Here is a 19,335-nt window from a genome sequence, read left to right as displayed (position 1 = left end):
GTTTCTTAAAATAAATAACATTTTATCATTATTTTTTTTGTTGAGATTCTCAATCTGTTTTATTTAAGGATATAACTTCATAAATACCTCGGTAATCTAATTTATAGTACCAAGATCTAATGGAATTATACAGAATATTACTTCTCGATTTTTTCACGCTTATTCATCTTAACTTATTAAAAATATATCTAAGAATCGTTAACTACCCAGACGATTCTTTTATTTGTAATACGCGACTACAGTTGCTGAAATCTAAATTTCCTACATAAATGTTGATTGATATTGATTTTTTGTAAACCTATAAAATATAAATTTAAGCAAGGGTAAATTTATGATTAGCAAGGCTGCTAGTTCGTTTTATCACTCGATAAGCACTGGAATATCTTGTAAGTTTAGATGATACATTTGTTTGTATTTCCTCGAATATATAAGCTTCAAGAGAAATTTAGCTACCAGATACAATAAATAAAACTGTATTTAAAATGATTGAAGTCAATAAATATCTACTTGATAAAAATAAAAAAATTGCTACTCAATAAATGTAAAAAAAAAGACAATACTCCTGCATAATAATAATAAAAATAATTTATAACTGTAAAATAATGTATTTAATATAACGTTATAGTAATATTTATCCTTTAATTTACTAATACATTATTTATTTAAATTAATTTCAAGCTAACTCTTAAATCGATTTTTGGAATAATGATCAAGGGAAAACACGATTCTTAGAACAAGTAATATATAAAGAATTCACAACGCTGTTTGCATACAGATTTTATTGACACAACCCAGTTTTATTAGGTAATGTTGTTTTCATTTTGTATTTCATATACACGAATATAAAGATACTTCTCGACTGAACTTTATAGTCCCTGACTAAACTCTTATAAAATGCATAAACTCATTTTCTGTTTACATTACTAAACTTTTCATTCCTCGTTTTAAAAATTAAATTTATTCAGTGAAAAATGCGGAAAGTACAAACAGAACATTTTTACTTTAATGGGCTAAAAAAATTAATACTTTTTCTCGATTTTTTTTATCTATATATCTCAGCCATTTTAAAAGATTTTTTTTAGATGTTTGTATATACGCTTGCTGGATGAAAACATTACAATGACCGAAATTTTCATGGAAGTTTCCTTGGAAATTTAATTATTATAGTAAAAATAATTGTTTCTTATACATCTTTCAGTTTTTCTTTTCTTTCATGTTTTCATATTCATCATTTTACAATAAACAAGTTTTGAATTTAAACTTTACTCACTATAATTTTCTAAATAATAACTTTTTTATTACACTGTATACGTGAAATTAATTACAATGATAAATTATAAACATTTCTACAGAAAAACAAATATTTAAAAGAAAATTATTAATACAACTAAAAGACAGATAGGAGACTTCCATCACCAAAATTACTTTAAAATTTGCAATCTCAATTTAGTATAATTCAGTTAGATTTTGAATGAATAGCTCTTTTGTCTAGATTTTGTAAGGGATAAAATTTGTGTCTGTCTAACAAACCAATTCTAACAATGAATATCTTTTTCTTCAGTGGAATGCAACTTTACCTCTTACTGAATGTAGAAGAGTACTTCTGGAATCATAAGTACTCTTCTCTACGCATTCTAAAGATTGCGTGCAAGGACGCATAAATTTACATGCGCCCTTTGTTAACCTATTTTTAATATGACTGGTATACCAAATTTTTAATGTGACGTAAAGTATTTATTCTGAGCTTGTATTTGTGTTATATTTTATTTCTTGCGTCTCATCAATTAATAATATAACTATCTGGTTGCAACGTACGAAATATAAATCTTACAGTAAATAAAATTATTGTACAATTTTAAGGCTCATAGTGAATAATTAAGTAATATAAGACACAAAAAATATTATAAAGGGAAAATTACCAAAATTATTAATACTGTTCTAAAGTGCAATTATCTTTAGTGCTCTAAAATTTGTATCACCGATAACACAAAATAAAATCCTTAACCCTAAGGAAACATCTATCTATCTATCTATCTATATCTAGCAAACGTAAAATTGGAGAAAGAGAAATTTCCTTGATATTCCAAAAAATGATTAAATCTCGAATATTACAGGAAGGGAGAAAATCAACTATTGGTATGTCCAAACAGAACTGATAACTACGGTTTATTTGAATGAAAAAATTAATAATCTCATTATTATTTTTTTTTTATGTATGAAAAAGACAATTAAATACTTGATTAGTTTTTTCTTGATTGACAAGAATTACCGTAATCTTTGGCAGCCAAATTCTGTTATTCATTCATCAATGAAGTTTAACCTTTGATTGGACTTTTGGAACTGGATAATCCTAAATAGTAGTATTTTTCATCGAGACAAAATACCACAGGTTACATAACCTTCCCAGCTAATAAAAAAATAATAGATTAAAGTTTTCTTCAATTTTTTTTATACGTAATTCTATTTTTTTTAAAGTAAGTCATTATTTATTATTTTATTTCTTTAATAATAATTTAAAATATTGAAATCAATAAACAAAAATTTACATTATCCCTGGTTTTTAATTTTTCAGAATCACTGCAAGGTCCACATGAGAAACGTCTACTGCATACCCTACTGGATCACTACAACGTCCTGGAAAGACCGGTCGCTAACGAATCAGATCCATTACAGCTGAGTTTTGGACTAACACTAATGCAGATAATTGATGTGGTAAGTAATTATTAATTTATGTAATCGCTTGAGTTAAAAAAAATATTGAACGTTATCAAAAAGAGTAAACTGGATTTAAGTTTATAAAATCTAAGAAATTAACGTTTTAATAGGGGAAAAATATTATTTCATTAGCGAATATTATAGTAATAAAATGACATAGAGAATTTAATGAAATGCTATATTAATACAAAAATTACGAAGATTCTGTTATATATTTTACTAATCATTTCAATTCCTTATTTAAGTTTATATAAAGGAAAAGTGCAACCTGGAACTTTTGGGGAATATAGTACCGATTATAGTAATCAACTACTAAGTTAGATACGCCTTCAAAAGTAGCACATAATGAAGAATTTACGATAGAACAAGCAAGTTATAAAATCTAAAATAGTGATTTGTTATTAAATAAATAAAAATTATCTACAATCATTGCAAAAAGTGACTTGATTAATATTACACTCGAAACAGCATGCCGTAATGTGATTTTTTTCATTATTAATACAACGAACTTAAAAGTTTAATTATTTGTAAAAGGGAGAATTCGATTCTAATGCTTTAACTGTGAAACGTAAAGTGTATTCCTACATTTATATGCGGGGCAATAATGTGGTTACAGTAACAACCATTGGTTTTTAACATCGCAAATAAATTACAAAACCACGAAAATGGATGGTCAAACTAAAATTAAACAAAAAATAAACTACTGAAATTCTGATTTGAACTGTTTTTATAATTTATTATTATTGGTAAGACAATTACAAAAATATTTTAAAGATTAATCAACGCCAGTTATTTTTTTAATATATTTAAAAAAAAGTTAATAATTTAATTATTTCATTGTTACATAAGAAAATATCAAAAATTGATTTATATTTAAAATTTTAACCAATCTTTTTAATAAATTTCATTCACAGTTTAAAGAATATGCTTTAAAAGGTTATTGATATTTATAACTGTTTATTTTTATAGTTAAAAGGTCCTTAGAAAAATCTTAACAGATATTTTTAATTAACGAATTAAAATTCTTGAAAAGATACTTTAAAGATTATTTATTACCTTTACAACATCAAAAAAAAAACGCATAATTTAAAAAAAAAATTGTTTAGTTATTTGTAAATTTTCCGAAAAATTATAAAATCAAAACAAACTCAAACCTTTTGAAACGTAATGCTTAGTATTACTCCAGACGATATGCATGTTATCAGACAAAACGTTAACAATTAATAGTTCTTTTGGATATTGTCACAAAACGAATTTTTTTTCAAATTAACCTTAATTTTAATTTTGTAATAAAATCTAAAAACTATTTACCATCCGGTATGTCTCCTTTATAACATTTTAAGTAGATAATCAGAAATTACAAAAACTTAAAGCAATTTTTTAAGGAGATAGTTGTTACTAATTATTAGGAGGGGGAGATTTAAAAATCTCCCCCTCCTAATAACATCTCATTTAGCGACAAATAAAAATCAGTCGATTTGTAGGAACAATAAAGATAAAGTATAAAAATCTTTTAGAAACCTTACTTTTAGTGGTGAGTTTTATTAGCCCATTAATCCTCTAAAACGGTTTAAAAACTTTTCTTTCTCATATAGTCATGTTAGAAAAAATTACTCAACTTGTCAGATTACAACAAACGTTTAAAAAATAAAATCTATGCTAATAATGGGACTTTTATTTTTCTTTCCAATAGAAAAATTAATTTCATTTTTGTCATTTGTGTTTTCATATTATTTTTTTTTCTAAGCTTAAATAAATTCAAAAGTTAAATTTTTATTAAGCACAGAACCATTAAAACATTACTTCCATTACAGTTTCATTATGTCTTACTTTTCATCAAGAAGAACCTTCTCAATATCAGCCCATCCTTTTATCAGTCAAAATTCGTTATATGCCTACAACTATTCAGGTGGCCAATAACCACAAACTTAACCTACGCTCGCTTTGTTCTCTAGTCAAGGTTACTGAACGAAGCGAGCGTAGGTTAATTACATTATATAGTAATTTTATTTAGTTATTCTTATTTAAGGTTCACCAGTTACGACGCGCGGCGATGCGTAGACCTATTGTTATCAATGAATTACTAAAGTAAATAAGACAACAACTTCAACCGAAATAGCTTGAAATGTTTACTCTAAACTCAGTTATTAGAACAGTAACTAAAAAACATCGTTTAAGTGTAGTCTATAGAAAAATGTTTAAGCGTTGTGGGTATATAACGTTGTTTGACCCTTCTATCTGGTATTATAAAACCTGAATTATTCTAATCCTAATCCACAATCTACTATACTGAATTTCTTGGTGAAAGTTAAACAGTTCCTGAGATATTAGACGGATTAGGTCGAATAACGAAACGCATACACACATTTACGCAAAACTTTTTAACTTCAATTTTTGTATTTCTCAACTCGTAAAACCTCATATGTATAAATAAACTCCAAAAATCAAAAAGAATATATGCTTGTATAATAATGATTTTTAATCTATTTATTCATTCTTTAAGCAAAATCAGCCTAACCTAATTATATTAACTCCGTGGTAGAAAAACGTTTTAACTATGAAAAATGTCAAGCTTAAAGATTTGAACCTAGAACTTTCCAGACCAGTATATTAATATAGTGGCAGGTAAGATGAGGATTTTTCAACAACTGGGTATATATATATATATATATATATATATGTGTGTGTATATATATATATAATGTGTGTGTTGTACTAAAAAATAAGAAAATATTAATTAATTATATTACTAAGGAATTTTATATTATTGGTATATAATATAATATTTCTGTTATTATAATATAACTTTCAAGAATAGATTACAAAGTTATCTCACCTCATTTTACAGGATTATTTCCGTTCCTTCAATTAACTGATTATGGTTAAAATAGAATATACACTAAATACAACACAATACACATTAAATAAACACTAAATTTACTCAAATATCTAGTTTAATTATAATTTTCATTTTAATATGAAACATTCAATATGAAACTGTACAGCGCAAACACCACTATACACTGACACGCGCAGTAACTGAATGTTTTGTGCCTGTCTGAACACGTTCGTCAACTCAACTAGACGGTCAGAAGGCAGAGCGCAAGCGCATTGACTAAAATCATACAGGTTACAGTCATGCTGTTGTACGTAAATCAATTTTACTGATTGTTGTGTGTAGAATAACCTAACTTACAATCACTCTATCAACAACTGCATTTTAAAAGTTTTTATCCCCAATTGTTATTTAAATTAAGTTAATGATTATTAAATTACTAGAATTATGTCTGATGTTATGCAATTTATTAATACTATATAAATTGATTTTTTACACGATAGTCTTAAACTAAAAAATTCGTAATATTTGTTCAAAAATAAAAGTAATTAATTAAAACAAGATTATACCCTTTGCTGCATCGGATAAAATAAAGCCCCTTTCCTGTACATTTTTCATTGCTATTATATTTTTTAATATTAGTTTGTTGAAAAATACAAAACTCCCACAATTTTATTATTTTTTTTTTTTTGCAAGAAGAAAAGTAAGGCAATCAGTCAAAAAATGAGGTATACGTATTTTTGTGTTTTTTTTGTTTTTTTTTTTTTGCTTTTTCGAAGTTTCATGACCCAAGGACCCCAAAAATCAAAACAATTGGGGCATAATGTTTGTTTGTATGCTCGTACGTATGTACGTGCGTTGGAGTGTTTGAAGCTTAATAACTTTTGACTAGATAAACTGATTTTGATGAAATTTTCCAGAGACTCGTGTCTAAAAGAAACTTTTTTGGTAAACGTTTCCCCTAAACGTTTACCAAAAAAACGGTTACCAAAAGTCAATATCTCCATAAGGTTAGGTAAATAGTTTCTTTGGAATAATTTTCTATTTTTTTTTTTTCAAACTTAACCCTTGCTTTATATTAAGTACATGCGTACATGCATTTAAAAAAAAAAATTCCCCCAAATTTTCCCTTTACCCAAAAATCGAAAAAGCTATCTTTTTATTTATTACATATTTGCAACGGAATTTTTTTTATGTCTTCCTAAGTATAGTAATATGCACCAGCCTCCGTGGCGCGAGTGGTATCGACTAGGCTTTTCATCCGGAGGTCCCGGATTCGAATCCCGGTCAGGCATGACATTTTCAAATGTCACGATTTCGTGAGATGAAATCATTCATCTCATCCTCTGAAGCAATACCTAACGGTAGACAAGGAGGTTAAAAAAAATAAATAAATAAAGTGTAGTAATAGTGCAACTGATCCAAAAAAAATTGTTAGGGGTCAATATCGGCCCATCTGTGGATGGGGGAGCCAATCAATTTTAAAAATATCAAAATTTTGAATTTTTTTCTTGAATAATTATTTTTCCACTATATAAAAATAAATAACCAATGGCCAGAAAGTATAACAATTTTGTTGTCAGCTTTTTTTAATTTTTGTTAAGTTTTTTAAGTGAAGATGACTTTTAAACTAAGTAAACATCTTGTTATTTTCATATCTCTGCGTTTTCAGCTGTTTTGTTGAAAGATCCCGCCGGTAAAGAATTTTTAAAAAAATGTAATTGTTTCGGAAGTAGTCAGAATGATGGGGAGAAATCCCCTTATCACCCTACTGTCTGTTATATTTTTATAAAAATTTAATGAAAACAATGCTCCGAATACATGGGTCATCATACTAAATTTCATGATTACACTTTCGTCTTTCCAGATATTTCAGTCTTTCGCTTTTCGTTTTTTCCAGATATTACCTGAAAATAAGCCCAATACTCGTATAATAAAGACGAACATTGCAGTAACGAAACAAATCAAATAACTCGTTTATAACATAACATGTTATTAAACTTGCTTAAATAGTAGATTATTAAACTTTCAAATACGAGTAGAATGATCTTCGCTTATTTTATCTTATATTTGTTATGGCATATGATTTTTCGTTAACGTTTTAGAGACATTTAAATGGAGTTTAATGGACTGAATCAGTGCAATTGCTTTTATTAGGTATATGAACTATTTTCTTACGTATATTTAGGGAGGCGTTTCGTTGGATACCTCTCTTCAACTGATTATTGTGTTTCGATTTACTTATCATTTCGTAATCGGACGATTGTAAATAAACAAATAGACAAACAAAAAAAAAGAATTTTCTATTTGGATTTCAAAATTTTTATAATCTCGTTTATTACAAACACCATTTTTCAATATTTTTTTCTATGCTAAAAAAACCTTTCTTGTTGATATTGTGACAATATTCTATAAAATACTCGACAGCTATAATTCAAAAAGTATCCTAAAGAAAAATTATTGTAGATATTGGTTTTAATGAAAATATGCATTTTTTAAACCCGGTGAGATAAGATATGAACTGTTAATGATTAGTTTACTCAAATTCGCTAAAAAATATTAGTTTCTTTTTGGCTGTTATTAAATTTTACATAAGGATTAAATAATGGTACTGAAACTTTAAAACAAATAAATACAATTTGCTTTTAGAATGTTAACGTTATTTAATTACAAAGCGCTTCCGCGTTTGAAAAACAAAAAATTTATATTCAACTACTTAGCAAATGAAAAAGTCTAAGCGTATTTAATTACTGAAATAGCTTTAAAAAAATAAAATGTATGTTGGACAATTATGTTGTAATACGTAAAAGTTTTTTTTGGAAAAGAGTTTTTATTTAAAATGTTTGACAATAATAGGAATTATTATTTTTTCTACACTTAATGTTTTAGTCATTAACTTAATAATTGAATGCTTAAGGGTTTTATTTAATAAAAATAAGCTTTGGAGTAGGTAAGGTAAACAGAAATTCCTTTTCTTCTTCACAATAATCTTTTTAAAATAGTTTGCTGTTTCTACTGTAGTAGACTTGAATGAATAAATTATTACCAATATTTAAATTGAATTGTTGGATACATAAAAAATTACTTTTTTTATTTTGTTTTGTCTTCAGTCAGTTGAGTGGTTTGTTTGGGCTCTCCAAGATTCTCTATCTAGCTCCAGTCGTTTCATTTCGGTATACCCCCTACATCCTACATCCCTAACAATTTGTTTTACGTATTCAAACGTTGCCTGCCTGCACAATTTTTCCCATATACGTGTTCCTCCAATATCATAGTGACTATTCCATGATGCCTTAATATGTGGGCTATAATTTTTCTCTTCTTTTAGCTATATTTTTCCAAATGTCTCTTTCTTCACCAATTTGCCACAACACCTCTTTATTTGTCACTTTATCCAGCCAACTGATTTTTATCATTCTCCTATAGCACTTTTTTATATTCATACATATGTATATATATTATTATTTTTTAATTGTTCCCCATTAGGCGAGATCGCGTGAACTTGAGCTAATAATGGATTTACTTCCTTCTCTTTTGTTTTCTTCCTAAAACCTCTTCATTCGTTCACAATGTTTCTTCCTCCTCTCCTCCGTCCATCTTTTTCCTATCGATTCTCTTTTTTGCTCTTGTTCAATTTTCTTATTTCTAGTTTCATCCCTAAATTTCCTCCTGTCCTTGATTTCTTCTTCTGAGAAGTTCAATTTTTCCAGGTCGTCTTGTGTTTAATCTTTAATCCAAATGGATTTTAATTTACTCCTCCAAATGGACTATTTTATATATATATATATTAATAATATGAGAAGTATTTTACATATATTCAATTTTTAGGAATACCAATTATTTAATATTTGTTATAATAATAATACCATTTTATAATGCAATAATAAGTTAAACCATTATGCTGATAACATAGCCGCTACGCTGATGTCTACGTAATTGAACTACTCTGCAAACGGTTTTTTTTCTCCTCTGAGAACATGGAAAAGTTTTAAACGCGTGAGATTATGTTTCTTTATTCAACAATTAATGTTTTTTTTTTTTTTTTTTTTTTTTTTTTTTTTTGGTGAGACGGAGGAACCCCAGTTACGGGCGAATTGTTGAGTTCGCCAACAGGTTCCGCCAGATGTTGTTAAGGTGGGTATGTGTGCCTACGTTCCACCGATTAAACTTCCTATCTCACCAACTCCCCTTCCGGAGCCGAACCCACAATTAAGCATAACACAGCCCTAGGAGGTGCCTTCCAGCTCAGGGGATCGACAGTCCCCGTGCATCATCACCGTCGTCCATCCAGTCAAGCGCGGACGCGCGACCTATCTGCAGGACGCTGTCCGTCATCCTTTCGCTCTCAGGTCGATTTCTTCACTTCAGCCTTGGAGGTCTTATTCGAGGCATTTATGCTCAAACATAGGTCTTCCATCCTGGATGGTACATCTGCATTAATCCGCACCCCATCCTTGAAATTCTACCGCCTGTTGGCGGTAAGCTGTTCAACCGCAGCCTATTCTTCTTTTCCCGTCAGCATTAAGTTGATTGTATTTTCTGGAGTGAGTTCTCCTAGTCCCAGCCTTTCTTTCGTGTGCATCCAGCGTATGCATCTGTAATAGGTGTGTTCACAGGTATCTAGCTTTTTTCAGTACATACACAGGGGGAAGTCTTTTTTCTTAAATCTGTGTAGATAAGCATTAAATCCGTCATACCCCGAGAGTAGTTAGGACAAAAGGAACCCAATTTCATCATGTTTTCTTCTAATCCAGGGCTCTATAAATGGTATGAGTATTTTTGTCCTTTTTCCGAGCTCTCCCAGTATTCTTGCCACTCACGTGTCAATAATGTCATTTCTTCGTCCTTTCACACACCGCCATAAATCCTTTAGAGTTTGGTGGCTGGTAGATGTATAGGGGGAACACCCGTAATGACTCCAACCGCTGTTCTTGAGATAGTGCGGTATGCTGCTGCAATCCTAATGGCCCCCTCCTCTGCAGCTAGACAAGTTTCTGTAAGTTTGTTTTCTTGTTAAGCGCTAATGCCCAAACCGGTATCGTATGTAGGAGGATTGAGGAAGTCGCTGCAAGAATAAACTTCCTTTTGCGAGAACTTGGCCCCTTTCTGTTAGTCATTAGCCTGCCTAATGATTTTTTTTGTTTTGTTTGAATCTTCCTGATGCGAGTGGTGAACAGGCCTGACCTATCTATCCACACCCAAGTATTTCATTTGTCTTGAAGTACATAATCTAAGTCCGTCAACCATGATGCTTATCACCGCTAACTTCCGTCTGCCCACAATCGGTAGGGTAGCTGTATTTTGGGAAGCTAACCTTATGCCTCTCTCTTTCAGCCAATTGCTTATTTTTCCAATATAGTCATTAGCCTCCGTTTCTACCTCTTCTTCTGTATGCCCCGATGTAAGAAGGACTAATCGGCAATAAAGTATTGAGAATCATCAACGTTTCTAAATGCATGCTTGCATAACATTATTACACCATATATAATAAACATTCTATAAACCTAAATAATTAACGCAATATTATTTATGAAAACTTATGTTCAATATTAAGCATGCGCAATCACTACAGAACAAAAAATAATAATTGATTATTCACCTTTTTAGAAAACTAATATAAAACACTTTTTTGCATTGAGAGGTGACTACTCAACGTTTATATATATTCAATATACGTGGTAGAGCAATAGCTTTTGTCTTTCATTCGAAAGGTTTTCAGTTTAAAATAAATTATCATAAAACAATTAAAGTTAGTTGCTATGGCGCGAGTGGTAGCGTCTCGCCTTTCATCCGGAAGTCTCGGGTTCTATTCCCGATCAGGCATTGCACATGCTAAAAAATCGTCATTTCATCTCATTCTCTGAAGCAATACCTAACGGCGGTCTCGGAGGCTTAGAAAAAAAAGGTGAAATTGGAAGTAGACCTGAGGATACCTAGGGAAGAATTAATTAATAAATAAACAATGCGTTAATTTCAACAATTGATTTGTAATTGGGGTTTATCGCAAATTAGAATATAAAGTAAGTTTTATGCACTAGTAAGATAAATTAAGGACCTAAACATCGGTTTTAATCTTTTTATATTTTAGATTTCAGTAACTTTGCATTATTGCTTGTAAAAAAGAAAATCTGAAATTTTTGTAAACATTTTTAACGCTGAGAACTATTTTTATATTTTTCAAAAAAATATGGTTCTAAAATCTCTGTCTTAAGAAGCATTTCACGCACTTGTGAAAGGAAAAAATTACCTTGACAAAGTTGCGGGTTGTGTAATCTATCAAAAAAATAATTGAAAAACTTTACGTTCAATTTGAAATAATTAAAAATAAGAACTTATAAATCTCTAACTTATAACAAAAATTAGTGTTCTTTTGTATTAAATTTTTATTACAATCAACATTAATAACTTTAATGAAAATTTATTACTACATGCCACCGTAAAGAAAATTCTGATTTCATTCATGATAATAAATGAGTTGCATATCTTTAATTTGTTAATTTTAATAAATTTATGGAATAATTAATGTTACTTTTCAATAACATATTTGGTGAATTACGAATATTATCCATTTATAAAATAATGAATTATTTTTAACCGACATATTTTTTGTAATTTTATATTTTTTTATTAAATTAATACTGCAAAACATCAACAAAATTTTAATAGCTATTCGTAAATATTAGAAGAAAATACATTTTACTGTTCATAAAGATAAAAATTCTAAAAGTAAGAACAAGAAAATGATATAAAAAGAGAAACATATTATTATAAAAATAATAAGTAATAAAAATTCAGCCTGAAGATTCTATTTTCTGTAGAACAGACGGGATTTCAGGAAATAAAGGACAAGATAGGGTCACGCGCAGTCGAAAATACAAAAAACCTAACACGAGTCGTTTATAAAACAATATCAGACATAAAAAAAAACAAAGAATATAACGTCTTTCAAACAACCGATTGTAGTATAAAGTAAAAAAAGAATTCAAACCTTCAGTTATCTCTTTTTAATTGGAAAATGAATCTATAGTTAAAACCTAATTAAAAATAAAAAATAGTAAAATATCTTTATAAAAATTTGTCATATTTGGTATCACGACTTTCTTAAGAGTTTTTCGTAAATATATTGAAAAAAGAAAAATGTAACAATAAATTGGTCTGACCTACAAAATGAAAATATTTAAAATGAAATGAAAAGTTATTTTTATGTCTAACAAATCCCTAGATGACGGTATTTAGGCTACAAAATCTTTTAAGTATAGGAAAAAAACAAGCTAATACTTTGTAAATATTGACCTTATTTCATCATTAATACATTTTAAGCTGAAAAACTAAGCTTATCTAACGTAATTTATTAAAAAAGAATTTAAAGGTCTTATATTAAATTGGCTTCGCTTCTTTGAAAGTATATTCGTATAATAATAATAACGTAGTAGAAAAAAATAAGTTAATTTTTAATCGAACAATATTTCTTGAAGTTAAAAATAGGATAAACTTTATTATATATAGTTTACTACATGTAATTTAACGAATAGTTATAATCCCATATAATTTTATCAATTATTTTCTAAACGTTATAGGCTATCGATAAGTTGTGTAATAGTATACTTTATACAGGTCTATTAGATGTAGTTTATCCGTATTGGATCAGTTCCCATCAATACCGGCTTATATACAAATACACACACATACTCGTACACTTCCCCACGAACCCGACTGGTTTCAACTTTCGCTTGGTAAACAATCATCAATCAAAATATAATAGTTAAGGGACATTTTAAGGGCTCAATTTTTTATGTACACTTTATACAGAATTCTTAAGCTTGTAAAAATGATTGACGCTATCTTCTTTATTGTCATTCTTATTATTATACTTATAATTTTCAAATTAATATTTTATTATTCTTCGCTACAGTCATAATATATTAGGATAAAAATAATACGCCTTAATAATATTAAATCTTATAAAAATTATCCTGGTAGATGGATAGTTATTTCTTTATAAGCGACTATTTTTTTATAGTATATTTTTCTTAATTAAATTAAAAACTTATAAATTTGAACTTAAAAGCTGCGGTATGGGAGGTTATAGGCATTGACCTAGCTCCCGAAAGCGGACCAGTGCAGAAAGAGACAGAGTATGTTTTCCATTACAAGGTAATTAGATTTGTGAATTGGTTTCTTGATTTTTTAGTAAATCACACTTTGAATAAACTGAGTTGTAGGAAAAAATTGTCGTCGTTGCGAAAACACTTGTTCTGTTGCTATAAGGATTGCTTTTCATGTTTAAAGACTCAATCAAGTAACGATTTGAGTGCATAATCTAATTGAAGTTAGATGTAGGAAGAGATTTTGTGTGAAACCTTCGGTGTTAAAGGAAGGCACGGGGATCGCGTTTCTGCGAATCAGTTAATTTGATAGATGAGGGTTTCAAGTTATGATATGTGGTCGTGATTGAAAGAGGGCATACGAAGCCGACAGTAAGTTGTGTAAATACACTGATAGAAATGACTGCCGAGATATTTGCATCGGTGTCATCGTGACAGAGGCTAGATCGATGATTTTGTTGTGTTGTCAGGTTTAAATAGTCTAAAAGACGACCTTCGGTAAACCCCATCAGGGCTAGGAACGGAGGGAGTGGTGTGGCAACCGGGATCGTCACAAGACAGGAGTCTTGTGACGATCTTCCCCTACGGTGGTCAGGATGATACTCTAATTTGCCGTACAATGAGAAATGATGTGTCAGAAATATTTTGAAAATGTATTTAACCCTGATCTATATTTAGGCTTGCGCGAGGTTTAGCGATTTGGTTGAGGAAACTGCACAGTGCGTAGTGCCACTTTAAGACGGGTACAACTATTTCTTCCCTTTCTTATCGGATTACTCTGATTAATTCATTTAATATTACTATCTTTCCAATGATAAAATCTGGAATAGATAGTGTAACTGACTCTACTAGAAGAATTATGTGATATAGTGACAGAAAAATAAACATTTTAATATAAAGTCCTGTAGCAGGATATTACGAACCTTTACAAAACAAAATGCCCAATATTAGAAAGCAAGGCTGGCCATAACTAGTTCGTTATTATATGTACTTAAACAGTATAAATTGTAGCAGATTGGATTTTTGCTAACTTTAATGCTTAATAAATAATGTAAAAAAATAAAAACATTTTCGCTAAATTACTTCACATACGCTTGCATTATAGAAGATAATCTAAGCAGATTGTGTAAAAACCATTGATGTTAATTAAGCCTGTCCGTAAACTAGTAAACGAGTCAAGGAGTAGAAATATGATTGATCACCTACTAAAAAAACAAGTTAAAAAAATTAATCTGTTGACGTACCTGTACAAATTTTAATTCTTAACATGGGAATAAAAATTAAAATCGGATTTCTTTTCTGTTATAAAATTAGGCGGCATTTATAAAGGTTAATGTCACTTCAGTGATTTAAACAATTTTGATAATTGAAAGATAAAATTTTAACACAATAATAAAAACGTAAATAATGAGTTGTCAAGATAATTACAGTTGTGTTTTATTTTATAATATAATAAGAAAAACAGTTATGTTTTAAAAACATATATATTTTGTGTTTAATTATATCGAAATCTAAGCACAGTACAGTGTGTTGAACGGATCAATCAGTTTTACCAAAATTTAGAATACTTGTGAATTGAGTAAGATATTTTGAAAGACGTAAATTAAGTAATTTTTTTCACATGATAAGATAATACTTTTCTCGGGAACTGCAATTGTCTTTAGCCTGCACTGTATTCAAGTTTGTTGGCCTTCCTGTATGTTTTAATGCCTCGTCACGCTCTTGCACTCATTTTTTCCATATCGCTGGCACTCCAACAGTCTCCTCTTTTCAAGAAATTTCTAAAAAGAAGAACCTTCCTTCCTCTACAGCTGCACTGTTTGTACTCTTTTGAAAATACAGTTAGTAATGTAACTAAGTGTTTTATTAGAAAACAAGACGGAAAAAACGTAGGTAATTCAAGGAGCTAATTCAAGTCTATTCCTATCGTTATTACTGTTACTACAGGTTCATTGACGTTATTTTCAGGAGAAAAAGCACGAAACATCCTTGCCATACTAGAATAGGATAGTATTATTAAGAAGAAAAGCTAGAATCCAGAATTTTACGGCTGGCAGAATTAAACTTCTTATAGCAAGATTTTCTCAGTCATTATTATTAGTTTCACTGTGAAACATGATCATCTATCTGCTAATACCTTCAAAAATACCGAATATCTTAACACCGTGCTGAATACACCGCTATCAGAACTTCAGGCCGGCTGACCTTTCACCAGTCTGCAAGATCAAGGTGTAATGAACGCGTGACTAAATTTTCGTGTAAATTTTTACAGAGCATCTTAGCGTGACGCTGGCCAAGAATGGCTCTAAGCATTCAGATGTTTCTTAGGGTCCAAATTGTTTACATATTTCATTTCACAGTCGTAGATTCTACCTTACTAGAAGTGATAATTACATACTTCCACACAAGTAAATGTAGTTTATTTGGATTTGTTTCTTGTTTTATATACATATACATATATGTATATATTTATATATATATATGTGTATGTATATATGTATATGTATATACAGAGTGTATCGCGAACTTCTCTCGGGACATTCATAACGTACTCTACTCGTGAAAATAATGGAAAATGTGCATGTAAACATATGCCCTTAAATGCTTCGTTCCCGAGGTACGGCTAGTGAAAGATTTCACTCGAATTTCAGTTTCCTTTCCCACTCACTTTAATCATCATTTCCCTGACAAAACGGATCGGTCGTAAATAAATATTGTATACATATTACACATACTGTATACAAAACGAAATGTATATTCTCGGGAGGAATTAATTGTCCGCATTATGGATACGGCTCAGCAACTTAAGGGTAGCCCTTAAGAACTAAATATAGCAACAAATATATACAGAACTGAGCCATTTTCAACAGTGTTGAAAATGGCGGGCTCATTTTTGAACATTTATTATGAACTGGTACATAAATGCACATTGGTCTACTATACCGTTTCTAAATAAAATTCGAATTTTTGTAACTTTTCTTTGTTTTATTCAAAGTGTCTTAAAGCATTTTGTTCAGAAGTAAATTCCCTGCAAGTTTTGTTTTAAAATTTTATGTACTTTATATCTATTTAACAAAGTTATTGTATGTAAAACATAAAAAAGAGGATATTTCATTCTAATTTATTGGTTTTCACCTCAGATTTCTCAAAAACGACTGCAGATACGATTCTCGTACCTATATACGTGTATATTTAATTTTCCAGATCAAATATTATAAAAAATCTTTGAAATCTCAGTACGACCTCATTTCACTTGGGTAATTGAAATCCGAGCGAAATCTTTCACTACCCGTAACTCAAAAACGTAGCATTTTAATACATGTGGACTGTTTCAATTTTTTTCACGAATAGAATAGGTTACAGGTTATAGGTTAAGTCTCAGCAGAACTTCGTGATGCACTTTGTATATGTGTATATATATATATATATCTGTAGTTTTATAGGCTTCTTTGTCTAGTTCATTAGGATGTATTATTTCTCCAAAGTAGTTGAAGCTCTCAGTTCTTTTGATTTTACCGTATCTCGTGCTAAGGTGTTTTGGGGAATTTTTTATGTTATAAGCACTGTTTATCGAAAGATATTCGTCAGCTTGTTTTTTCAGATATTTTCTTCAATGCGTTGATCTATTCTTTGACTATTTTAAAGTTTTTTGCTAGGATTGCGAGATTATATGCAAATGCCAAGCGATCTACCGAGAGGCCTTTTCTTCGAATTTCGTCATTACGTAATTAACCTCCCTAGCGTTGCATTACACGGGCGTTAATCTCTTAAAAAGAGACTAACAGTCTCTTTATCTTATATCTGTTTGAATTTTGAACGGTTCCGTCAATTCCCGTTGAACTTTATTTTAGATTTCGTTCCTGTTAGTGGTTTCTTTATGAGATTAATTAGTTTATTGTCCGCTCTAAATTCTTCAAAGGTGTTGAAAAGGGTTTGTCATCCCTAAAAGTATACTATGTTGAAAAGTATCGGAATTGTTGAATCGTATACTTTCTTGAAGTCTACAAAAGTTACTACAATTTTTTTATTTGATTGCATAATTGGAAACTTGTTTTTAGATTAAGTTTCTGTTCTGCGTATGACCTGCCTTTTCTAAAGCTCCTTTGATATTTGCCTATTTGCCAATCTAGTAGTTTTAATAACTTTAATAAATTAGTTGATTTAGGATCAATTTTGAGAGATCTGTTTATCATTGGTAACAGAGAAATTCCTCTAAAATTACTGACCTATTTTTGTCAATTTTTTTAGTGTGAGTGAATTACATAGTTTCTACTCTTCTAAGAGTTTTTCTTTTACCCATACTCTTGTGATATCCCTGAGTAGAACTTATATTGCGGAATTGCCTGCAGCTCTCCACATTTGTGCCACTATTGAACCTTCCGCGTGTGCATTGTTGTTTTTGAGGTTTTTATTGCACTCTTGGTCTCTTCTAACCTTGTTGTAACTGAGTGTAGTTGGTGTTTGTTATGATTGACTTTCTTTGGATTCTTCAGGGTTGAATAAGTTTTCAGAGAACTTGGATAATATTCCATAAGTTTCTTTGTTGTTTGTCGCTACATCCTCATTTTCTCGTATGAAGCATAAGCTCAATGAGATGTATTTCGTTAATTTCTGTTTAAATGTTGTATAGTATTCTCTGGAATTTCGGTAGTATTATCCAGATAATTTCTCTGAATTTAATCCGAAATATAATCAAATACTCGTAAATAGTAATTAATAAATAGAATAATAATAAAATAGCAATTAATTAATTCAGGGAATTTATCTGTTCTATAAGATTATTTTCAAAGTTTGGTCTTTCTGTTTTGAGAGAGTTATGAGTGTGATATTTTTTTTTTTTGTTTACTGCTGTCTTGTTTGCATACCAGTTGTTCCATATTTGTAGTCTTTCATGGATTATTTCGTCTCATTGTTCGTTCTACCATCTGTTTTTACAGTTGTTAGTCTAGTAGAAGATTTCCTGGGCTGGTTCTATCAGAGTTTTCTTTGAATCTTGCCAGTTTTGAGATTTTTGAACCTTTTTGAAAATTTTGTTCAATCGAGTAGTTTTTGGGTGTCTATTCTTAGGATCTTGGGTTGAATACTTTTGTTTTTTCTTTGACTATGGTCAAATAATGGTTCAAGACAAATTTGACTTTTCTTGACCTTAACGACAAGAAAAGTCAAAGTAATCAATTTGGAATTCGCCAAGGTACGGAGAACTCCAATATCCATCTTCTTCACCAGTCTTTTAAAATGTGTTGTCATTATTTTGAGATTTTCTGTTTTACAAAGAGAGGTGAATCTTTCTCCATTACTATTTACTCGGTTTTAGGCTGTATACCTTCCAACTAATGATTCTTTCATTTGTCTCGGCAAGTTTAAACATCGAAAATGTCACTTTTGAGTCTGATGTTGATCTAAAGTCTATCACTGAGTTTATTAAGTTTTGGCATACAAAAGCTCTTCCCAGATTTTGCAAATATACGTTCTAAAGTTTTCCGATTCAAAGACGTCATATCGGTACCTGATCTCCTGTAACGCTGGTACTAAGATTTTCTGGAAGTTTAATGTGTTGATGAGGTACTTGAGTTTACCGATTTTCAGGAGCGAGTTTGTGTGTAAAGTTGCTTTGTATGTTTTTCATTTTGTTTATAGTTTGCATGTAGGGTTTTTAGAAGGTTCCGATACTTTCGAGGA

The 19,335-nt window shown here is 29.9% G+C and overlaps 1 protein-coding gene and 1 long non-coding RNA gene across 2 annotated transcripts in view; one reads left to right on the top strand and one right to left on the bottom strand.

Moving 5' to 3' along the window:
- Positions 1–19,335, bottom strand: part of LOC142321604 (uncharacterized) — an 816,200-nt gene that overhangs the window by 198,510 nt on the left and 598,355 nt on the right. The window lies entirely within an intron of this gene.
- The window catches only part of LOC142320749 (neuronal acetylcholine receptor subunit alpha-7-like), a 154,924-nt gene continuing 137,679 nt past the window's right edge, over positions 2,091–19,335 (top strand). The window contains exons 1-2 of the mRNA XM_075358742.1: positions 2,091–2,136; positions 2,573–2,712. Coding sequence (XP_075214857.1) covers positions 2,091–2,136; positions 2,573–2,712 — 186 coding nt within the window. The remainder of the gene's footprint in view (positions 2,137–2,572; positions 2,713–19,335) is intronic.

The sequence above is a fragment of the Lycorma delicatula genome, chromosome 3 (assembly GCF_047948215.1).
Source record: "Lycorma delicatula isolate Av1 chromosome 3, ASM4794821v1, whole genome shotgun sequence".
Lineage (NCBI taxonomy): Eukaryota > Metazoa > Arthropoda > Insecta > Hemiptera > Fulgoridae > Lycorma > Lycorma delicatula.
Note: the sequence above shows the minus strand (reverse complement) of the source record. Positions and strands in the feature narration are given on the sequence as shown.